Genomic DNA, 25,020 nt, shown 5'->3' on the forward strand with positions numbered 1-25,020 from the left:
TGAAAATGCCCACAACTTGAACAAATATAGAGTGAGTGAATTTTTTTTGGAGGTGTAGCGCTGGATGGGCCTGTTTTCTTTTTTTCTCCCTTCATTCTTCCCCACAGGCCATCAGTGAAAATTAAATTCTTCAAGATATTACTTTTCCAAATGAAAATAGACTTTTCAGTGAGTAGATTAGAAATGTTTTTGACTACAGGAAGAAGGAAGATCTGTGTTTGTGTAAGAGACAGCTTATTGCTGGCTTTTGTCTTAGTGTTGGGTTCTACTGGCAGCTGCACTTTTCTTCAGTTCCACCTAAATTATGGCCAGGTTCCAGCCTTCACAGTAAATTTCAATTAGACTTCTAAAGCTAACTTGAACTTTAGACACACGGTATCTTCATTGTATTCTTTAGCAAAAAAGTAATTTTTTCTTCTGTGTGCTATGTGTGTAGAGTAGACTGGTTTCACATTCTTCATATAGGGGGAAAATTCTGTCAACTTATGGTTTAAATGATCAGATATTAAAACAAGTAATCCCTTGCCGTGTTCTTGACAGACTCTCTACTGGGAGGACCGTCCATCAACATAAATCAGAGTTATCACATCGGACTCTGCTGAAGTTTTTTCAACATGTGCAATGAAAGCACAGCAGGCCAGGTCCCCTCTCCTTGATGGGGTTCTGTTGATCAACATCAGCTGAATTTCTGACCCAACATGTGCTGTGGTCTCCATTCCCAAACACAGCCCTCCTGGCTCTGCCAGACGCCAGTGCCACATTTATATTGGAGGGAGGTTTGTTGTATCAGCTGTGTTACAGAAAATCTGTTTTCCCCAGGCTGTTTGTTACAGACTGTTCATTGTGACTTTGGCTGGCTATCAGATGCTTCTATTTAAACAAACAAATTTCTTCTCCTAGTTTTCCTCAAGATGTCCTGCAGTGAGGAACCTGTGACTGAGACAAAATGAGTGATACATATGTATGCAATAAGTGACATCAGAATTTGTTCAAACACATCAATAAAGCAGTCATTGAATTGTGACTCCAGAATAGGTCCTAGTGGCAGTAAAACAGCAACTAGAATCTCTAAAAGTTTCCAAGACCCTTACCTTTTGTCCCAGATGCTTTTTCCCCTTCGTGCCAGATGAGTGCCCCCAGCATGTGTACTACCTGTGTTGTTGCTCACAGGTGAGCCACTGAAAGGTGTGATCTGCCATATTTAAGGTCGAAGTCCTTATGTACAGATATGTCACAAGCAACTGTGTGTTTGCATTTCTGGAATTTTTTTCCTTTTTTTCCCCTTTTCCCATAAATTTTGACACAGCATTTTGGAGCATCTGCTGACAAGAGTATGTCTAAAGAGCGTAGAGTAGTATCTTCTATTCTTGCATTTTGGCTGGCAGTGTGTTTTGGCTTGCTGGTGTATTACATTTGTAATCCTATACCACGCATGCTGTCCTAGAATAGATCATAGAATCACTGAAAAATGTAGGTTGGAACCACTGGAGGTCATCTGGTCCAACACCCTCCAGCTCCAGCAGTGATGGCTTCAAAACCAGATAGTGTTACTCAGGGTCTTGCTGCAGTTGAGTTCTGAATATCCAGAAGAAAAAAAAAGGTTACAACTCTGGGTATAAAGAAAAAAAAATGGGTTGAGGGTGTTTAAAAGCTAAAGCAAGTGTCTGAGTTAGAGTTTCCTTTATTGCCCCTTCCTTTTGCACCTCTGAAGACAGTTTGATTCACTTTTTTCTGTAGCTGGCACTTCTCAAGGTAGTGAAGAATTGAGTTGGCTCCTGCTTTGACTTTTCTCACAGCCTCTGGTCATACATGATGTGCATCCTTACCATTGACTCTCCAGCTGGCCCATCTGCTCTTTACTGGAAGATACCAAACTGGATGTGTGTCCAGCTGCCACCCAGATGGGAATAATAATTTCTGCCAGTGTGGCGCTTGCAGTTCTGCTCAGACAGCCCAGTGTGTGGGCAGCCTTGGCTGCTGCAAGGGTCCCTTGCTGACCCCTCCCAGTTCCTTGCCCTGGATCTTCAGCTTCTTTGTGCTGGTCATCCCAGCCTGAATGACTGTGTGGGATTGTCCTGCGCTGCTGCAAGACTGTGTTTGTTGTTGCGGAATATTGTGAGACTTCTGTCAAACTGATTTTCTAGTTTGTCCTGAGGCTGGGGAGCAGCAGCCCTACACCCCACCACTTCAGTCCTCTCCAAGGTTGATGTCATGGATTCACAGAGTTGTTCAGGTTGGAAAAGACCTCAGAGATCAAGTCCAGTCATTGATCCAGCACAGCCAGGTTCACCCCTAGACCATGTCCCTTAGTGCCACATCTGTGTGACATTTAAATATCCCCAGGGGTGGTGACTCAACCCAGAAGTAATTTATATAATGTGATCTGAACTTTTTCCTTAAACTGCATTAGGAGTGGGGTATTGGATTACTCTTAAATAGGATGAGGATGTTTCCATCCCACTGGCCGGATGAAGCAGTGTTGGCCTGGGCACTGACCCGTGAGGGGGCAAAATTGAGATCAGCCACCAGCAGGAGCATTAGACCACAACCCCTGCATCTGAAGCCCGATGACCCAGCCAGTTTTTCATAAGATTACTTTTAGGCATGGGATATCTTCTTCTCTCATCCAATCCTTATATTTGAGCAATGCAAATTTAATAAACAGGTTAATTGAATGGAAATTATTAATACTGTAGACTTCTAAAGTGCATCATAGCATTTAAGAAGGAATTGGGAATTGTTTGTGGAAAGACAACAGTAAAGCAGAGGGATCTTGTTATCTAGTTTTTTAACCAATATGGATTTGTGAAAGTGTCACATTCAAAGTGATTTGAGCTGAAAAGAAACTAAAGGGAGAATTGCAATTGGTTTGAGTTAATTTTTTTTGGCACTATTTTACATTGTTTATGCTGTATTGCACTGGCTGTGTGTGGAGGCCGTTTATAGGAAAAGCATCTGAGTTAGAGAGGATTTAAGGAGAATGTATGGCAGTAAAAATGCAAAGCATCATGAAGGTTCAGCATATTGGAATTATTTTTAGATAATTTATGCTTTAAAGTCACTGAAATTTTAAAACTGTTAAATGTACAGGTTTTTTTTTTTTTAATTTTTTTCTTTACACTTTGTGAGACTCTCTTCTGGACGTGACGGCAAAGAATTGTTTGTTATTTAGAATTCATTTTGTAAACTGTTCCTCTTTTGAAAAGGACCCTGTGTTTGGCTTGGATAAGCCCAAGGTCTATAAGCACAACCATCCTGAAACACTTGGGCTCATCTGAGCCTTGAGGTGCAGCTCTGGGCAGGGTTTGGTGGAGACAGGGCCAGGGCTCCTGCTTCAGAGGGCAGTGACACAACTTGAGTGAGTGTTGGGAAGTCACAGCCGAGCACCACAGAGGAACTCTAGGGAGAAAATGAGAATGGGCATGAGGGATGTCTGTGAGGTTTGTGGAGAATTTTCCCACTGTGTCATTGTGAGGAATGGAGTTGCAAATAGGGGAGATTGCTGTGTGGGCAGAGGCAGGGCTTCCAGCTTTGCACAGCAAATTTAGGCAGGAATAATTCAGTCCAACACTCCTGTCATAAAGGGAGATTAGTATGATAGTCCTGTGTTGTGGTGATTGCACAGATTTTATACCACTTTTGCTGCTCTTCCTCCCTGACACCTCCCTCTCTGTCCCCTTCCCCTTGTCAAGCTCACCCAGCACCCACCACAGTCTGCTGCACTGACAGACCTGTTCAAACAGGTATATTGTATTTAAAATATATGTCCATAGCTCTGCATTAGTGCATTAATTTTGCTCATCTCACTCCATTATTATTTACATATTCTTTCCATTTCTTGTTGGTTTTGAATTTGCGAAGGTTTGCACAACCACAGGTGCGTTTGCTTGCCTTTTGATTAAGCCAAGCAGCTTTCATTGTCAAAAAATCCACAAGTATATTGACTTTGATTGACTTTGCTAGTGGACAGGTGTTTGGTAGATTACTTAAATTCCACAAAATTAAATTCCACAAAATTTATGGAAAGTATCTTCTGAGACACACCTTAATGAATGAACATACATTTTCAGTATGCCGTAAGTGACTTGTATTAGCAAATGCAGTGGTCAGAACATCACCTGCAAAAGAATGTGGTGGATCAGAACTGCGTATGCTGGAAATAAGCAAAAAATTGTTCTTGAAAATTTGCATATGCTTGTTTTTGTCCTAAGTGTTTATACAATGTTTTTGAAAGTTATATAAAAAAGTCTTTTTAAAAATTGTGCAAAATAAAAACCTAAGAATTATTGGAATGAATGTGGAAAAATTTATACAGCTGTGCATGGTACTAGAGACATTGACTTGCCAAATGTAAAAGAATACATAAAGGAGTAAATACAAACAGAGGTGCATTGCCCTTTTATCCTTAAACATTGCCCTTTTATCCTTGAGTTTGCTGGAAGCACAGAAAATAATGATCATTTGCTCAAGGTGCTGGTTGTATAGATTGATACCAGCAGGAGTGCCTGCAATAAAGAGAATACCTTCAGTTTTGAGTAGAATTCGTACCTATGTTCATCATACCTTGAGGGGTAGCGACTCTTCTGAAAATAATCTGCTGTCAAATACAGAGAAAAACTTGCAATTTAGTTTAACCTAAAGGAAGATGCTTATCATCTTAAATTTTTTTTTCATTGTTGACAGTGACGAGTGGGTGGGGGTTTTTTGGGGTGTTTGCTTTGCTTTTTTTTTTTATTTTTTATTCTTTGTTTTGTTTATTTTTGGCTTTTGGTGCTTTTTCGGAGGGCTTTTTTTTCCCCTCTCTCTACATGTTGCCTGAAACTCAGCTTGCAGTGGTTGAATCTGGAATTGAGCAGCAAGCTGTACCTGCTGGAAGGGGCTGCAAGTTCCCCTTAAACTGCTGCTTCAGTGAGAGAGGACTTTGGTGTTGGGGAAAATTTGGGCATGGTTTTGAGAGGGAAAAGCTCATGTGCAGCTGGGAATTTCCCCTTCTGGTGCTGCAGGGAAGAATCATGTGTTCTATTTTCACTGTATACAGTCACTGGAGATTTTGGTCTTTGTGGTGACCTAATCAAGATCATGTGCAATCTTAGAATTTCTGATACTAGTCAGTAACTTCAGTTCGGAGAAAAACACTAACTTTTAGGCAATTCTGATGTTCATCTCTGCCCCTGGGTGCAATCTTAGATTTGCAGTTATAAAAGTGTTTCTTGGTCTGTCAGTGTCTGATTGAAATTCAGCCATCAAATTAATTTTGGAGAATATATTTTCTTTTTTAATAATTCCTAGTGATGTAGTCATTACTGTGCAGCTGCATCACTTTGAGGAACAATTTTATTGAGCTTTTCGTTAATTTGCCTTTTGTGCTGTTGGAAATAAGCACAAAAAGCTTGTGATAAAGATCTGGTCCTGGTCTGTGAGTTTGTTAGATGAAGTTAGTGGAGTTGAGTAAAGACAAAGCAATTCAGCTTCAGTCCCCAGGATTCATCCAAGTGCCATTGCAGTCACTTTCACCACAAAGCAAAAGAGAAATACACAAATTCCCACTCCTTTCTTCGGTGTTTTTTCCCCTTGCAGATTTAAAGTGCTGACTGAAGTTTGAGCAGCTCTAAGTGTGGCTACCTGTAAATAAAGTTCAGACTGCAAGTAATATTTTGTAGCATCAGAAATGAAGAGCTGGAAATCTCCTTCTGTGATTCACTGGCATTTTCTCCACCATCCTCTCTTGCTCTACGCCATCCCTCTGCTTCTCTGGTTTGGCTGCTGCATTTTTTTATTTCCCCAGGTACAGGCAGGTACTTTAAACAAGCAGCTGGCAGGGACCAGCAGATTTCCTCTGTGTTGGCAGGATTTGGTGAGGTCATGCGAGCACTTGCTCCAGGAGCTGGGAAATTGCGTTGCAGTCTGTTCCAGTCAGGTTTTTGTGAGTAATTGCAGGCTTCCCTTATCTCTATTGTCTTAAGGGTTTCTGTTGTTAATTGGTTCGGTTTCATGAAGCTGTGACAGCTGTGATAAGCCTCACCATTTTTACTTCCAGTTAAATGTTTATAAAACATGAATTTCACTGTATGTGGCTCGAAAGTCAGATGAGAGCTTCTGAGTGTATTTGTTTAATTGTCTGTAGCCAAGTACAATTAGCATGTACTGTACAGGCAGTGTAATTATCCTGTCTAGCAAGCATGCAGAATTCTTCCTTGCTGGAAGATTGTTTTATTATTCCCTTGGTGCTGCGTGGGGCAGCAGTTGGATCCCCATGCTAAAAATAAGAAAGGAAGATGTGCACTTTGTGTATTGCATCAGCTTTCAGCAAGCTTAAAATAATGCATTGGGCAAGAACACATCCTTCAGCTGATTCCCTAAAGACTATTGCAAGTTTAACTTCTGTGAGCCACACACACCTCCTGCCTTGTATGGACCCAGAAATAACATCATTCAGCTTATAAAATAACTCGTCAATTTTTATGCGTTGGTTTAAATGCAGGAGGAATTTGGATTGTTTGTGTGGAAGAGAAGAGGTGGCATTAGCTTTAGCTAAAATATAGTACTCTGAATTTGATTGATTTATCACGAGTGCTGGTCTAATTAAGTGCTTTCTGGAGAGGTTGTTTGTGTTCATCTACATTCTTGAGTTTCTTTGTTTCCCAGGGAAGGAAATTGGAGAATGAATGTGTCATGTGAAACACTTTTTTTTTCTTTTTTATGGATGTGCGTTGATGCCTTTTTTTTTGTTTATTTGTTTTTTTGTTTTTTTTACAAGTGAGATCATATATAGGTGTTTTGGAAAGTGAAAGCTTATTTTATTGGTGACTTTGGAAATTATGCAGTCTTATTACCTGTTTCCTGGGAAGGACAAAAAAAAAAGGAATTTGGTGCACAGTGGGGAAGAGATCACTGTGACACTGCAGTTTGCTGTTTAGGGAAGAGAGACTTTGTAAATCATAACTTTCCCAAACTGAATGGGTGGGTGATTTCACTTGATGTTTGACTCAATGCTGACCTACAGCTTCTAATATTTTTTATATCGGCAGTGGAGCAGAATGAGCCCATTTCATGGAAGGACTCACTGAGATATTTTTTACTTTAACTTACTGTAACAGGACTAATCTGAAATCATAAGTCTCTTTAATTCTGTATGCTAGAGATAATATCTTGATTGCAACTCTTGGAGAATCAGTAGTAAATGCATCCCAAATACCAATTATGCATTACTGCTTGTACTTGCTCATAAGTTGACTAAACAACTGTAGTAATGTTTGTAATATCTTGTGCAACAGAAGTGTATTTCTGGCACAGAGGTGCTTAGAAATAATTATGTGTTCTTCTTTTCCCTTTGGCTGTAGAATAATATTTTTGTTCTCTGCTTTGGTGAGTTTTGTGTGTTGCTCCATATAGTGAGCATTGTGTTGCCTCCTTATAGTTAAAACTTAGAGAGAGTGGTTGACCTAAATGTTTAAAGCATGTTTTGGAGGTGTGAGATGAAAGTGTAACTTCCATAAATGAACTGTCAGCTTCGGTATTTGAGACTTCTGTTTATTTTCTGCTCTGTTTCTCACTCTGGGGGTGTTTTTTTTTTAAGGTGTAAATGAAAAGAAATGGCATCGTTAAGAAAGCAATGAAAATGTCATTCATATCTGTTGAGGTAGTCACAAGTTTGCTTGGGCTGTTTCTGTGCATGTGTTTCCTTTGAGGCGTCCTTCCCCAAGGTTGGTGTGGAGCATCACTGCTCATTCCGGTGCTTCTCTCATTTCTTCTAAAACATTTCTTCTAAACAATATGGCTCTAAACCATATCTGTGCAGTCCCGGTGTCCTTTTGTCTGTCCAGTACTCACTGCTGTGATCTTCATCTGGCATTTCTTGGGGTGACAGAAGTGGATTTAGAAGTGTGTGCAAGTATCTGAACTCTGACTTGAGTGACCCAGCTGTTGGAAATACGCTGCAAATAGAGTTGCAGAGTAGGATTACTTTTAAAAGCATCAGTTGATAGCAGTGGTAGGTAGTGGACTGTGGAATATGTGTGCTTGAATAAACAGGATTACATTGAACTTGGAAGAATAAAAAGAAGCAGCAGAATTAAATGTTTTAGAGTATGATTCTAATACTGCAGAAGAGGAACAGTTGCAGTTTTACCCAGGTGATTTATTCTGCCTTGGAATCAGGGAATAGGTAGCCATGAAACATGTAGTCTTCACCCTCTAAAATGTTAAAAAGAAACTAATTCTGAATAAAGTTGATTTTTTTTTTTTTGGTGTGTGGTGTTTTTCCATTTGTTTTTGGGATTTTTGTTTGATGTGTGTATGCTTTCAAAACTTGCATGGAGAGCTGACATTCCTGTCTGAGCATTTGTAAAAGTCTGCCACATCTACCAAAGGGAATTGAGACAATGAATTGAGGGTATTTGATGGCAATTGTTTTCCTTACTTGAATCAAAATTTCAACTTGAGTGTAGTCCACAGAATAGATTCAAAATTGCAGAATAGGTTTTTATCTCTAAATAATTAAAGGTGTCCATGTGAACAGGAACCTGACATTGCTATTACTACTCTGTTAAACTGTATTAAGACCAAATCCATATATAAATGTCCAGAGTAGAAATGATACCACATCTAATTGGCTTTTGATATTGTCATAAACTTTACTAGTCTATAGTTAAATAAATATGAATCAACATTTGATTAAATTTTTTTTGTGGTTTGATTTTTATATCAAATTATATTACAAGGGGCTTAATCACAAGCCTTTTGCTCTTTACCTTATTTTTTTAGTGTATTGTGCCGGGTCTTTTAAAAATAAATAAATGACCTTAATCTACAAAATGAATGTTCCCAGCCTTAACTAGTTACTGAAACTTAGACTGTCAGAGGTATAGTTAGAACTGTGTATCTTTGAGTTTGGGGTTCTTTCTGGTTTTGTTGGGGTTTGTTTCTTCTGTTTTTGTTTATGAACATGCCATTTTCTCATACTTAATTCTGGCTAGCCATAGAATTTCAGAGTCTTAATTTGGTATGACATTTTCCCTTTTTTGTGTTCTGCTACCCTGTTTCTAACTACACTGAGTGTGAAGGAGCAGTACTTTTTGCCAGCATAAGGACTGTTTTACACAATCCTGCATTAAAAGGTGATCAGGGAATTTCAGCAGTATGTACTTACCTGGAAAGATGAGCTAAACTGCACAACCTGCTTTAACAGGTTCCTGCAGTTGTGGATGCCTGCCTTTCATATGCAGTAATACAGAGGCAGCTGATTGGGGTTGGCCAAGTTCTGCTACATCAATTGTAATTACCTAAACTTAGACATGCCAGCTGGGATGTGAAAAAAAAAATCAAGTAGGTCTTCCTCTTCTGTCCCTTATTTAAAGTAAAAGCTGATTACCTCTGAGTTAAAAATGTTTTTAAAGTCTTTGTGAGAGGAAACTAAGCCATGATGTTTGTGTTTTTTACATGTGAGAGGTTTTTCTAGATATTTTCCCAAATATAAGCTGAAAGAGCACTGCTGAAGTGATCATCCTGGGGTGATAACTGCCCTGCCCAAACAAGCCCAGTGAATTTGTGGAGGAAGGAGCCTAATTCCCACCTGCCTGCCCCTTCAGACAGGAGTGTGCCATCAGCAGTTTGACTGCTTTGGGAAGCAAAGAACCTTGAATAATTAAATTTGGGTCATAAAAGTTTAAGTAACATCCGGTCTCAGAAAGGATGCATATGTCTGGAGGGGGTACAAAAAAAAAAAGACAAAAGGGAAGCAGGAAGAGAGAGAAGTACACCAAGGCTGAGTCAACAGAGGCCTTTCAGAAAAAGGGAATTCAACCCAAAGGAAACCAATACAGAAAGCCATAAAATACATCAGGCAAATGTATGGGAAGGAAATCAGAAGGGTGAGAAGTCTATGAAGCAGATGGTCTGCTTTGTAATGTCACTTTACAAAAAGAGGAAGTGAAATAGTTCCTTCTCTAATAGATAGTTAAAGGAAAAAAAATGTGTGAGGCTGTGGAGATAAGTGCTCTAATTCTGTGGGGGTGTCTTGTTTTGTTTGTTTGGTGGTGTGGTGGTTTTTATGTCAGTGAGAGGGAATCACTGTCACACTTTAGGATGTTGAACGAAGTGATATTTCAGCTGGTGCATTGAAACACAGCAAACTGTTGTGACCAGCTGGATATGCCAAAGAATTCTGGGGAAGTCAGGGATGATGAGGTGGTTCTGTTCCAAATGTGCATTTTGCTGTCAGTGTGAGCACGGTGAGAGGACAAAAAGGATAAGAAAAGTTATTTAATTGGCTAAAACGAGACAAGTTTGAGGCAATACAGACTAACCTGATGAGGCAGTATGACTGAGCAAGGAGGAGACAAAGAGGACAGCATGTTGGGCTAGGAGGATTTACTTTACCAGAGGCTTAATTACTGTCTTAGCTTATTTAGCAAGGGGGCAGGATAAATACGAGTTTACAGATAAGAGGACCTTCGTGTAGATTCTAAATCTAGAATTGAGCAGCCAAATTTTAAGTACATGGAAGAAATTAGAATACTTTATCTTAGTGCTTGTCTCCAAGGTATCAAAAAAAAAAGGGGTGGGGGAAACATATGAGACAATGGAAAGGTAGAACATCTCCTGTGAACAATGAACACTTAGCAAAGCTAAATCCAAGGAAAAGGAAATACTCCCACCCACTCTTTTTTCCTTATCGTTGTTCTCACAGGATCAGTGTTTACATTGAATAACACATTTCTTTCAGAGGCCACTGAAGCTGAGAACTCTTCTGAGAATTCAAATGATTTTGATATTTGTCTGAGTAGCAAGTAGGGGGTGTTACAGTAAATAACATTTTGCTTTTAGCCAAGTGTGGAATTATCACGGGTTTGGGCATTGGCCAAGTTCAGAGGTGTGATTTTTAGTTTTTGTGGTTCTTCCCACTCACCCCCTTCCAGTATAAAGTATGTCTGAATGTGTTATCAGCATAAATGGAGAAGCAGGTGCTTTCCCTTTTTCTGATATTTGCTGTAGGATAGATTCACCAGTACTCTTGCCAGATCAAAATTTTTTCTGAAGTACAGCCCTACCACATGGACAGCTTCTGCCTTCAGTGTGTGTCAGGGGTGATGGAATGAACATTACTTCTTTTTAAAGAAAGAAACAAAAACAACCAACCTTCCCCTCTGCAACAAACACACAAAACCCCCAAATCAAATGTGTTTTATCTTGTTTGACTTGTGCTTGGGAAAGCCTTTAGGAACTGTTTGTCTTATGAACATATGAATATTTCTCTCCAGTATTTAAGAAGCTGCTGTGAGGCTGTAGCGTCAATGGAGATGATGTGGGCTGTTATCTCTGTGAATATAAACAGAATTAAAAAGGAATTGCTCTGGCTGGAAACTGAACTCCCTTAGCAGTTCAAGTGCTTCCATGCACTGTGGCTGTTGGAGCCACAATGCCTTCACCTGCTCAATTCCACCTGCTTTGCACACACTGCTGTCTTCAGCAAGGAGGCTTTTGAGGAGCTGAGATCTGCCCTGTAGCATGAGAATTTCCATCTCAAGTATGCAAATAAAAATCTGAGGGCTGAGCACAGTCTGGTGTGTGAGTCAGCCCTGAAGCTGTCAAATACAGCTGTTGATTTGCTTCTTTTTTTGTTAAAGAGAAATGCAAGTCAGTTGAAATCAGGTTGGCATGTTGGATCTCCTTGTCTCTCCCTGAGATTTCCATCTGATCCAGTGTGGATGGTGAATGGTGGTCATGTCTCCCTCCTGTGGCACAGGGAGCTGCATAACTCATGCTTATCAAAGAAACCTTTCTTCAAAGTTTTTGATGGTCAGGTTACATCCTATTGGTAAGCATCAAATGCAATGAAATACTTTTTCAGAGGGGCTTTAAACTTTATAATGCACTTAACAAGTATTCTCCTCTCCTTCAGTGTGTGCTACGAAGCACATCTGCAAAGCACTTCACTTGCCTATTGCATTTATAGTGGATTAGTGATGTTTTTTTACCTAGAGGGGTATGTGTAAATCCTTGATGTGTGAATTGCTTCTGCAGATGTGTTCAAGTAGAAGCCCCACACTTCAAAGTCTGAATGTTATGGATGTAAAGTACCTGGGGCAAGAGCGTGTCAAAGTGTTATCTCAATAGATGGTTCTAGGCTTGCAAAAGGAAGGTGCTTTAGCTTGGACTTTCCTGCTTGGGGGAAGAAAGCTGTCTTTTATTACTGTTTGTGCTGAATTATGGGAGTTAATCATTGTTCATATGTGTTTGCATTGAGAGAGAATGTGTTCACCAGAGGCAGTAAATCCAACAGTTCAAGTTTTCTTCTGCTTGGTGCACTCAGTGCAGTATTCAATAATGATTTTCCCATGGTATGTGCTTTGAAAGCATTTTAAAATACAATAATCACAGGTGAGCAGTGTTTTACAAAACATGCTCTTGCAATGTCTGGGTAATTGGTTTATAGTTAATTATAATATAGTTAATATAGATGCAATATAGTTAATATAGATGTTGTTCTAGTTGATACAGATGTAATTGTATTTCAGAATGTACAACCATATATCAGCACAATAAAGCTGATGTATGGTTGTTCATTCGGAAATACAATTATATCTATGAAAGCATTAGATATAACAACTCCCACATTGGTCAAAGACAAAATACCCTCAAGAGTCATATAATTTTCTTCATTTTCACTTAGTCTTTGGTTGACTAAGTGTTCAATTTGTTGTAAGTGAGGAATGCAAAGGCAGGTGAGTTAAAAGGAGGTGCTGTTTTTAACCATGATGTGGTAAAGCCCATAGTAATGGTTTCCACACACCTGGTGACCTTCAGTCTGAGAACATGCTGTTGTCTGTCTAGTGCAGTGTCTTTTATCTAACTTCAGGCATCAGCAGCCTCTTTCAAAAAGGGTGTAAAACCTCTCTGCCAGACAAATGCGGGATCATCTTTATCATCCTAAAGAAGGATGTTTTGTATCTCTTATAAAGCTTGTATTTATTTTCTTTATACTTTGAGTGCCATGTCTGGTTTTAAAAACAGCTTTTCTTTGTGGTTTTTTTTCATTATGTCTGTTTTTGTCTGTGGTAATCTGAATGCATTTATCATCCTTCTGAAAAGAATAAGGGACATTTTTAGGAATGGTTGAAACCTTTGGCATTACATTTTTTAAAAGTAAATGTTTTTATTAACATAAATACGACAGCACTTGTAATTAAAATGCTGTTGTGTTTTTAAGAATATTGATGTAGTCTATATAGCTTATATGTTAACAAATACAAAAATGCTTCTTTTGCAGTAGAGTTCTGAAGAAAACTAAGTCCCTGTTTAATATTTTTTGCTTTCTTAAAATGGTTTTGAAGGCAAAATTTTCTTCTACTGAAATTGTTAAAACAAGACATTTAATTTTGCCAAAGTAATAAAAACGAATTTTGGTTGTAATGAATGTTAAAAATTAGGTGTAATAGAGAAGAATATGAACCTATGAAATAATAATTGCTTTTTTAAAGGGTATTTTTGTTCATGTTTATTTATGGTCAGTTGGAAGGAAGTAAGCACTTTGTTTCCTGCTAAGTGTGGAAGGCTTTAAATATATAGTGCTTGGTGCTAACTTTTTTAAAGCATTACTTATGACTGACACATCCTGGTGCAGTTTGCTCTTCCCGCTAGCGACCTTGAAAGCATGTCTGTGCAATAATTGCTTATTGCTGGAACAAAAGATAGTTCTGTCTTTGATTTGTTTGAATTCAGGAAGCTGTGTTTGCCAAAGTAAAATCTTGGTGACGCAACTGTGTAAGGCTTCAGCAGCCACACCTCTGCTGAGCAGTTTCAAGTTTTTAGTTTTAACCTTTGTTCATAGCCATCTTCCTTTTCCAGCAAAACATCTGAGGTGGTTTGCTTTCTCACTGTTGCGCTGGAGCTGTGCTAAAGAAATGCCAAGTTAGAAGGAAAAGCAGCAGCAAGTGCTGTTGAGGCTTCCAGCCCTTCTGTGCTAAGGCAACTGGATGGTAGCAGAATAAATGGATTCTCTTCCTGATCACTGTGGTAAGGTTGATGCACAATATTCTCGAGTGTTGGATGGTGTAGATTGTGTGGGGTTTGGAGAATAGGATTTTTTAACGAGCTAGATATGCTTGATATCTGAAAAGCAATATAGAACGCCATCACTGAGCTCCAGTTGCCTTCCACTGAGAAGGGATAGTGGATCCAATTAAATAGATACTTCTTCACTGCTGTAATGCAGTTTTCAGCATGGCTCTGAGATATTGCATGAACATTTGTCTTTGATATTGGTGTTTAATGCAAGAATACATTTCTAATGAGCCAAGCTGCTGAAAGTGCTCCCTCTAGGACTGTGTGAATGTAGTTTTCACTGCTTTATGATGAGGATTTGCCTTTGTGTAATTAGGGATTTGTAAGAACCGCTCCAAAATTAATAGGTTTTGGACAGCAATTAGAGTTTTGAAGTGTGTATTGCTGTTAATGTGCCAGGCTGCTCCCTGTGCTGTACCCGCTGCGTGTCCTGACCTCTGCTCAGGACCAAGTCTCTGGCGAGCGCAACTTCTCACCATTATCAAACTGCAAGCAAGCATTTAATTACAAATTAGCTGTTTTAACTGCTTTGGGGGAAACAAAACCCCACAGTGTTTTGAAATTAAATCCTGAAGGATCAGTATTTCGGAAGCAGATCCATCTATTCCTGCCTGCAGTCATCCATATTTATGTGTGTGCTACACATGTGGCTTTTAATTATCAAACACCAAAGTTTTGTATTGAGATTTCTGAAATTTTCTGAAATTTGACCCTTGGATGCAAATTCTAATTTTTGTCAAGCTCCAAAGTGCTTTAAGCATCATGTTTGAATATTTTCTCAGTGTGGAGGGCTGAAATCAAGAGTCATGGTCTTGGAGAGCGTTCAGAGGTTTGTTCATACTGCTCTCCAGTCAGATGCGATGCCAGGGGTCAAATCTTTGTTTACAGCAGAAGTAAATGAAGCAGTCATTTTACAAATTTCTTGTGAAGAAATGATAGTGGTGGCGTGTGGAGCCTCTCCAGTCTGTTTGTTGCTGCATTTAGCCGTGCCTCAGCTTTGTCCTGCCCGATTTACTGCCGGATTATGGGACAACTCCTGAAGACCCTCACTGAAAGCTGTTTGTAATCTTCTGCCATGTTGAGTACAATACCACATTCATCATCACAGCCCACTGGTCATGAGTTAAAATGGGCATGCAAAACTCATCATTTACAAAACTAGACTTATTTTCCTCCCTTCTAACTTGCTAATTAATACTGTTCTGTTTCTTGCTCTTCTGTGCCTGCTTTCTGACAGGACTTCCAGAGCTAATCACTTTCCTAAGTCACTCCTTTCCTAAGTCTCTTGGAGGTGCTGGTGAAGGATTCCGGCATATTCTGTACCTCGAGAGACTAAACTGTATTTAGTGTTGTTTGTAATTAGGGGAAAAAAATACATTTCCTCATTGACTGTGTTTTCAGCCATTGATATAGGCAGACTTGCCTGCTGCAGTACAAATAAATATAATTTGTGTTCAATGTGATCTGACTAGCAGACTAAGTATCTGCAGAGAGAATAGCTTCAGCATACTTGAAGTAAAGTTATGATAGACACAAGATACCTGAAAGATCCAGATGCTCAAGAGCAGTTTATCCTTAATGATTGTTTTGCTTTGGAATGGGAGGAAATTTAGGGAAGTGATATAAAAAAAAAAAGTTAGTAATTACCCACACTAAAACCCACTCTACTTATTACCACATTAGTTAAAGAGATCACAAAATTAAAAAAATCTAACAAACCAAAACCACTACAATGATAGATAAAAGAAAACTGTGCATGCCTCAGAAGAAGTTGGGAAATGTAATTCTGTCTAGAATCGGGAAAGTTGTTCAAGTGTTTGACATGTATTGAAAATTTCCTAGAACAAATTTTTGTCTTGTTGCTGTATTATTCAGGCTTCAAATTGAAATGAATTTTAAAAAGCTTTCTGGGGAAGGTAAGAGGTATACAACAGCTGTTATAGATGAAAAAACTATTTCAGCTTCCAGGATTGACTAACTGTTGCCTTCCCCTTGGGCTACAAAGCAAGTGGTGAATGCTAAAGTAATGTGAAAATGGGATGGTAAAAGACTTGGAAAAAACATGAAATAATCTAATTTAAGAATGTTTTAATTGAGGCTTGGTCTTCTGGCTGCATTTAGATATAAATTATATCTGTTCATCTGGTGTGTGATAACCTCTGAGAAAGGACTAGGACGTACAGCGAGATTTTTGGGCTGTGTTAGGAAATACGTAAAATTAAAAGTGTTGATGATTGAGTACTTAAAGTTATTCTATGCAGAGATGAACCTTTTACTCGAAGACAGATTTACGTGATATTCACAGCTCATAAATCATTCTTGCATTGCCTCCCTGCTAGACTATTGGCAGTAGAAGGCATTTCTCAAAATATGCCTGTTTTCAATTAGCTCAAGGAAAATTCTCTAGTTACAGAAAGAACATAATCCATATTACCTGCTCCAGGAATTAACATTCAAATACGTTTGCATGAAGATTACCAAAGCTTAGAGTGTGTAAGCAATGATTAGGGCTGATTTTTAAATAGAGGAGGATAGGAAGATTTAAGCCAACTGCCTTTGAAATGTTTCTAATCGTGAGGTTCAGAGTTGTGATGGGCTGTGGAACAGCTCCTCAGACTTGGAGAAATGCAGCCCAAGGCACGTTGGGCTGGAAGGCAGGAGGGTTTGAGAGCCAGTGCGGTGTGGCTGGAGCTGGTCGGGCTCTGGTTCAGGGGGTGATGGAAAGGCAGGATGCTGCCTCGCTCGCCTACATTGCTCTGCTCTCCTGGGCAATTGTGCTATTTGTTGTTTTTCCTCTTCAGCAGCAATTTTCTGTAAACTCTTTGTACAGCCTTGCCCTGTTTCATCTCTGGGCTGAGGCAATTGAGAGCTTCTTAGTTCTGTTTTATTGTGTCTTCTCTGAACAGCCCTCAGACGCCCTTGCCTTTTGTTTGCAATTTGCCCACTTCATTGTACCGTGGTTAAAAAAGGTGCTTGTGTCCATGCAGTTACAGATCCCTGCAAAACACAGCTTGTTCTGTGCTCTCAGGGTGTTCCTTGCATGGTGATTCCACCTCTCCTACATCGACTTTGTTCTCTTCACTGAAGAAAAGGCAAGTGATGCTGCCAACTTTCACAGAAAACTTGTTTTCTTCCAAGGAGCATTGAAATAGTTCTAGTCTGTGACTTTTTCTATTGAAAACCAGATTTGTGTGAACTGGCATACTTGGAATGAACAATGTCCCATTAATGTGGTCAATCCAAAATCCCTTTTTGAAGGCAAAATGGGTGATCTTGATTTGTGTGACGTGTCCAAAGTAAATGTCACTTGAAGTCATTGGCTTGCACTTAGCTGGAACAATATACCTGGCTCTTAAATAAAGCTTTTTTTTCACTGCCTGATCATGGGTGAAGAGCTAATTTTATTCTGTTTTGCTGGTAGTGAGTGGATTTCTAAGGTACTGAGTTAATTAGAACAACTCTTCTCTGTTTTCCCAGAGAAGGAAGCGTGTACTTCAGCACGTACGTTTCGATGTGTAAAATGACAAAGAGACAAAGTTTCTAGGAGCATCTTGTCAGCTCCTCTGGTGGGGAGGGCAGGTTTCTTGAGAGCATATGTGTATGTGTGTATACATTTGGAGAATCTGTGTGAACATATATGTCAGCTCCTGCTACAGAGTGAGCATTTCCATAAATTGTTACCAGTGTCTAGATTAAAATGATGCTGGTGTGTATTTGGGCTGATAGGGCAATACTAGCCATCTAATAATTTAAGTAGTCACCTCATTTTCACTGTGGTCAAAAGAAATGGGTCATTTTACAATGTTTGTACAAGGAAAAAAATGTATTCTGTGGCATTGAGACTGTGACACATTGTTCTGCTACTTGTTGTGATGCATTGGGTCTTGGTGCTCAGGCACACAAAGGACAATGCTAAGGAAATGCTTTGTCTATAGCCTATATTGGGAATTCTTGACATTTTTGTTAACAGCATGTAAGTCTGTGTTTATGGGGCTTGAAAATCACTTTAGAGATGCTCACAGGTTGTGGCTGTGTCAGTACAAACCTGGGCTTTTATTAAAGACTTGGTGGACGGTTCTGAAGTGGCTGGAGTTTCACATCCACAACTGCTCAACAGGAAAATCTCTTCTGATAAATGTATATGTCCAGGGATCTTTGTCTGCAGGCATTCCATGTGTCAAAATGCAAAATGTTCTTTAGTGAAATTAAAAAGAAACAGACCGTGGGTTGAATTCAGTATTTGTAGGAACAGCATCTTTTTACCATATTTTTCAGCTGGAAAGTGAGATGGGACAGAGGGAGGATAGCCTTGGCCATGCTCAGCTGACCTGTCTGATGAGTCAAGGAGTAGCAAGCACCATTTTGTCCCCACTTTTTAAAATCTTTCTTTTATTTAATATATCTGTGATCTCAGGCTTTTGAAGGCTGAAGGAAACTAATGCCCAGTTTTTATGAATTCATGTAGTAGATGCCTATCTCTTTGCTATAGGGTTTCTGGAAAATGTAATTTCTCCTTTACTTGCATAATAACTCTTCCCAAATTTAAAACAAAAATTAATTTATTACTTAGCTGTAGGTTCTGTGCTTTAATAAGAATAATATGTCTCCCTTTTACAAATGCTTTTATGCTCTTGACTGTTGCATCCTGTGATGTAACTTTTCACTTGAAAATCTTCAACTTCCAAAAACCCACAAGGTGAGGCAGGAATAGGAAGAGAATGTTTTAAAGTGGGACCTTACTTTGTTCTTTATAATAGTACTTATAAAATATATATAATACACATATAAAATGTGCATGTTTATTATATATATAGATACATATAAATGTATTTATTTATTTAAAAGGATAAATATTTATATGCATTGCTTTTTTGCCAGCTTACTTCAGTAAGAGTTAAGAATGTTTTTTTGTTGGTGTTAAACCATTTCTGTAAAATTTGAAGAGAAGCAGCATTAGGGTTGCCTCTAGCTTGGAGGAAGCCATGGTAGGGAGCAGAGGTGCTGTGACTGAGCAGTGCACAGGGAACAAGGAAACACCACCATCAAACACAAGGTGCCATTTGTTTCACCAGGTTGTTGTAGTGCCAGCAGTCAAAGCTGCTTCAATTTTAGTAATAGTGTTTGAGTTGAGGCTAAAAGATGAGAGGTCCTGCTCCTTTTGGAGTTCTACCCTTGATTTCTAGGGAGGAGAATGGGGGTACTCCTAGAATAATTGTTATGTGTTAATATATTATAGCTGTCAGAAGTATTTTCTGGAAGGATTTTTCTGAGGAATTGCTGTATTATCACCACAGCCCTAAATGGAAGTTACTTAGAATGAGTGTTAAACTGAAATGCTACACAGGTCATGGAAGATAGGCAAAGCTAGTGTAATGCTTTGAGTTGCTGTTCAGACACTGATGGTGCTCCTGAAAAAGCTCCTTTTTCTGTGCCTTCCAGGGAATGATTTTTGAATTTATCCTGTCTCTTCAGGTTGTGTGGCTAGGACTTGCACAAGCTTGAGGAGGAGACAATTGATGCTTTGTGCATGAGGAAGCACTCTGTTTAACATAGGCAAAGATTAGTATGTGCCAAATACAGAAAAGCAAGAAAACTGGTCTCAGTTATTGAGAGCTTGTGTATTTAAGAAGGGGGAAGGTGAATAAAAGGAAAGAAAAAAAAAATCTTTGTTTTTTTTCCCCCAGTCCTGACTGATTGAATATCTGTTTAATAAGTAATTTGTGAAAAGGAAATAATCCTAATAGGCTCTTGGGTCATTGGTTTATGGGCCTGGCTCCAGGAAACCTTGGAGAGAATAATTTAGTTAAAAGGATGACACAAATGAGGCAGAGAGGGAGATGCTCAGCAGCCTCACTAGCAGGGTGTTGACTCTTGTCAGTACTGTCTGTCCCAACTCCACGGAGTCGGGAATTCCTGGTGTTCCTGGGCTTTCCTTGGCGGCACACGCGAGCTCTGCCTGAGCTCTCTTCTTGTCTGGGCTGGCTGTGTTTGCCAGGAGCCAGGAACCTGTGCATCCCCCAGGCTCAGGCTGGAAGGCACGGGGTCCTCACTGAGGTTTCTGGATTTGAGCTGGTGCTTTTTGAAACTCAGTTTCCTTAATTCTGTCTGTCAAATCTGCCAGTCAAAGGATGCTCCTTTCTGTTGGTGGAAGAAATGATGGGAATGCTGGTTTAGATTCAGTTTTAGATGTCACCATACTTGAACAGTGGTGGTGATAAACCCCATATTTACCCCCTTGCATCTAAAGAAAACAATTTATGTATTAGTTTTCTGTGAAAGCTTTCAGAGTATCAAGTGACTTTTTCTTCTCTTCCTACTGCTATGTGAAGCTAACATCTTTGTTCAGGACAAGTTTTTTTTGGGGGGGCTGGGGTTTGTGTAATTATCACATTTGCTTTTCCCTACATGCCAAAATAACTTATTGTAGTGTATTTTCAAAGCTGGTTTATAGCAGATAGAACATACTGACATGCTGTCCAAAATAACCACATGTTCTTTTGAACAAAGAAGAGAAAGGGAAGGACAAAGTTCTTGTTAGCAGATCTAACTGCTGTCTTATAAGGCAGAGAAAGCTGGTTAGAGAAAAATACTGCTCTGTGGAGTTTTGATTAGGTTGTATATTGTCCTTGTTTATGCCTTTCCTAATTAAAAAAAACAGCAAAGTAGCACCACTGCTGTGCAAGTAAAGTTCTGTGAAACATTTCTTGTGTTTCTATTAAGAGACAAGGAAAAAATAAAAACTAATTCCTGCAGTCAGAAAGACTTGAGGTTTTTTAAGCTGTGTGTCCTACACAGCTACTTTTCTTTGTGTGATTGCTTACTTTATGAGGTTTTGAAGAGTAGAAATGTGACATAGAGGCAGATGACATGTGACACTTGAGCATAAAGTGAAATAGAAGAGGATATTAACTCTAGCAGTGTTCTTTCAGGTTCTTATATGCACATGCTAACTTTTATATACCTTGCCAGAACTTTTCTGTGAGGTTTAGACCACATTATTCATACATAACAAAGAATAAGAAAATTAAAAAAAAAAAGAAAAAAAAAAAAGCTGAAGAAGACTCAATATAACTTTTGCCCTTTCAGGTGGTTTTTTTGGGGGGGGTTTTTTTTTTTTTTTTTTGGTGGTGTGGTTTTGTTTGTTTATTTTTTATTATTTGGCTGTGGACTTGCCATGTTGCAGGGATAAAAGTGATAATCAGTTGTTCAAATCAAGAGCCCTTTCCTCCTTTCATAGCTCATCTTGCTGCTATAGATTTGGGAGTAGCTGCTGCTTTTTCAATGGGGTGTGTTTGCCAGTTTGGAGAAGGCAATTTTTTCAAAGGTAATTACTCCAAAATGTTATAGGATATGGCAAGCTGAACTTGTGTTTAAAAAAAAGGCAAGAAAGGCTGCAGGAAGGGGGGTGGTTTGGCAAAGATGACAGGTTGGCCAGAATAGTGTCCTGCTTTCAAGTAAAGGGGGAGGCTTGAGGTATGACACATGCAAAGTCATATGTAAATTTGCTGAAAACAAATTATTTTGGGCATGCATATGATTGCTGTTGAAGCATCAGAGAAATATCTTATTTAGGTTTTAATGCCTGCTTTACCCAGAATATTAAAGCAAGTAACAGCATATATTCATATCCTGCCAATTTAATTATTAAAAATAAATTTTAAATGGTATTGCATTCTGTATTAGACCCAGTGCAGGTAGTCCTGTGTGCTGGATGCCTTGCCAACTTGGGAAGAGAACAAAAGGCATCATGAGGCATTTCTAATCAAAGAAATACAAAAGATGTGTGCATTTTGTTGGTATTCCAGGAGAGTTATATAAACCAAAGGATGTTGTCTGTAAAATGGAATTGAAGTTACTTTCCAACATTAGAGTTTGTGTCTGTGAGCTCTTAGTTTGTGTGAGCCTGTTTTTCAGTGGAGTAAGCTGGAGAGAATTTTGGTTTAATTTTGAAAATTTATTTGAGTTTGAAAGGCAAACCTAAATAAACATTTCAGTTATTTTTCTTTTAGCACTGAGATTTCTAGCAGTGGTGAACTTCTTGTCAAAAAGCTTAGTGCATACCTTGTAATGGAAATTGTGGGAGAATGTGAATAGAACAGAAATAGACCCAGCGTTTATCTGATAGTTCAACACAAAGTAAATATTGAGATTTGTTTCTTCTCTTGTAATGGACTATTAAAGTACATCTGACTTGGGAATGGAGGGCTGAAGGGGACTATTTCCCCAAACAGTCATGTAAAAAAGAAATTTTAAATCTAGATGGGCCTGCTGCTCCCATTCCCCATGTGTTCTAACACATCTAAAGCCTTTATAAAATGACAAAGTGTGAATAAAGCCTAGTGTGCCCTAGGGAGGCAGCAGAAAAGTTCAGAGACATTCTTTCTACCTCTCTGTTATAGCAGGAAATGTACTAAATGTAAATGCCTGGCCGAGTGGAGGAACACACCATTCCTGAGCTGCACAGGTCCCACCTAGGAAAAATTCACTCAAGCAGTGGTGAATACATAAATTAGGTGCTGTGCAGACAGTGCTGAAGTTTGTTGTCAAGTTTGTTGCAGTTCAGCTTGCCAGTCCAGATGGACTAATCCCTCAAGCTCAGGGGCAGTGGGAGCCCTTGCACCAGCCTGTGCTTCCCCCTCACCCCCTTCCTTTTCCTGAGATCCATCCTGCTTACATAAACACTCCTACAGAGCTCTGCTGCTTTCAGCTCTTAATTGCAAAGCTACAGAATCCCAAGTGCTTTGGCTTCCCTTGTAAAACAGATTTATTTTTTTTTCTGTGCTCTGTTTTCTGAGTTGTGTTGTCTGCATCTGTTTCAGGTAAATTGGTTTTGGGAAAGGCAGGTGGTTTGCTTTTGTTTTGCTTTTGATTTGGTAGCTATATAGTTATATGTATAAAATGACAAGTAGTGGTTTGCCAACACCTTACATAATTGATCATTCTGGTTTTCTGTTGAAAATAGGCATTTATTGTGTGTGTGTGTGTGTAGAGGCACTGCAAAGCATCAGTCTCAAACAGCATTTGATGCTCTGATGTCTCCTTCTCCTGCTCATCTCCTGTTACTGGATCATAGCAGAAGTTATTATTCAGAGTTGCCTTTCACTCCATATGTTTAAATTTCCTTGCACTATTGTTGCTCCAGCTTGCTCAAAGGACTGTCCAGTTCCTGAGAGATGCCTTTGGGAACAGCTAATTCTCCAAACTTTGGTCTCCCAGAAGTCATTATTGTATACCTGCTTTTGGATATGGCCACATCTGTAACTTACACATAGCCCTGATGTCACAAAACCTAAGGAACATGCATCTTCTCTTTGTTTGGGTATCTTGTGTCTCTGTTGCCTGTCTTTAAACCAGTGCTTCATTCATCTTTAAAATGTTATATGTCTATACCTTAAATACTACTGTTTATCACATCAGTTCTTGCTTTAATTCTGGATTATGCTCACTGCTGTAAGCACTTTGGTTCCTTTTTTGAGGAACAAATTACTCAGGTAAAATGAAATTTGCCTTGTCTTCATTTCACCGCTCAATTACATTTCTGTAATTTCTTTTGTTCAGATCTTGTCTTATCAAGGTCATGCTTTTGCACGTGTAGCACCAAGGTTGATGTTCCTGCTCTCCCAAACGATTTCCTTTCCCCCTCCCTCTTGTGGTGGTTTTTGGCATATCTGTCGCTATTGTGAGTGCCAGTTATTTCAGTATTGTGGAACAGAGATTATCCAGATCCCTTTCTTTCTTTATTTTTTGTCTCCACACTGTATGTGGCAATAACCATTACCCTCTCCTCATTTTCAGTGTGTTATTTTGTTGTCCTTATAGAAATGGAAGGCAAAACATTTTCTTTGGTGTTTGTTCCAGGTTGTTTTTCCCTAAATGATCTCTTACCCGTCAGTGTGTAGTAGGTGTCTTTCTCTCCTCCTTTGAAGCTGCAGTGCATGGGAGCAGCAATGCCCCAGGATTTCTTCCGCATAGTTCAGCTGAAGCAGGCTCCCAGTTGCTTTTACTCTTCTGTTGGCACCCTGTAACCTCTAAAACATGCTTTTCTTTCTCAAGCTTTTGTTTCGTTATGGAAAGAAAAAGGTTTCCTGCTTATTTTTAGCATCATGGGTCAGGCTTTTATTCATCCAGGTAGTCTGGGTTCCTCAACAGATTTGTTCCTTAGCTTGGAAAAGAAACAGAATGCTCTCTGCCAGGCTGTTCACTGTGTCTCTGGGAAGTGGTCAGGAATGGTCAGGGATGGGTTGTGATTGCTTGAGCTGCTGGTCATCTCTCCTGTCCAGCAGCAGGAGATGCCTGAGACAGCATCCCTGCTGACCTGGGACTGATCATGGCCACTGACCCAAGGAGTCCTTCAGCTCTAATGTCCGTGCCACTGCTCTCATTCATGTTTGTTTGGGTTTTTCAGAAAATAAAATATGTCTCAGGAGGTCACCCTTCCCTTTACATTTTATGAGAGAGAAATCTATAGAGCACAGATGTAAATCTCTGTAGGATCCCAGCTGCTCTCCAAAGTGATAATTGTCAGAAGTCTATGTTTCAGTATTTCTCTTCCTTTCTTTCTTTTCCCTCATTCACTACTTTACCTAGCAATTCTGGCTTTTGGTGTGAGTAATGGCCACCTCTCAGAGGTTATGTTTCTCTTACCCTACTTCTTGTGTTTCATAATGTGGCAAAGACTTGTTTTCTTGTGAGGCTAATGCTTTTCCTTGTGAGTCTCTGAATTGTCAGCTGTGGTAGGACACTGTTGCTAGCATGTGGGAAACAATGCATCATGCAAGAGAAATGTGTGGCCAAATTATTTGTATGTGTTTGTGAAAAACAACCTTTTCTGCAGGAGAGTGTTACTTCAGGACTGAAGGCTGCGTGGGAGAGCTGAAATTGCTGGAAACATGTTTATAGGGGAAATTCTGGCAGGTTTTTAACTGCCATACAAGGCACGTGGCTGTCTAAAAGCAAGAC

The 25,020-nt window shown here is 39.3% G+C and overlaps 1 protein-coding gene across 2 annotated transcripts in view; it reads left to right on the plus strand.

Annotated features, from left to right (window-relative positions):
* EML4 (EMAP like 4) overlaps positions 1–25,020 on the plus strand; it is a 147,656-nt gene that overhangs the window by 20,360 nt on the left and 102,276 nt on the right. The window contains exon 1 of one of the 2 annotated variants that reach the window (XM_074537160.1): positions 13,974–14,013. The exons of the other annotated variant lie outside the window; for it this stretch is intronic. Coding sequence (XP_074393261.1) covers positions 13,989–14,013 — 25 coding nt within the window. The 5' untranslated portion in view covers positions 13,974–13,988. Of the gene's footprint in view, positions 1–13,973; positions 14,014–25,020 lie in introns of those variants that run through there. 2 annotated transcript variants of the gene reach the window in all.

This window comes from Zonotrichia albicollis, chromosome 3 (genome assembly GCF_047830755.1).
Source record: "Zonotrichia albicollis isolate bZonAlb1 chromosome 3, bZonAlb1.hap1, whole genome shotgun sequence".
Lineage (NCBI taxonomy): Eukaryota > Metazoa > Chordata > Aves > Passeriformes > Passerellidae > Zonotrichia > Zonotrichia albicollis.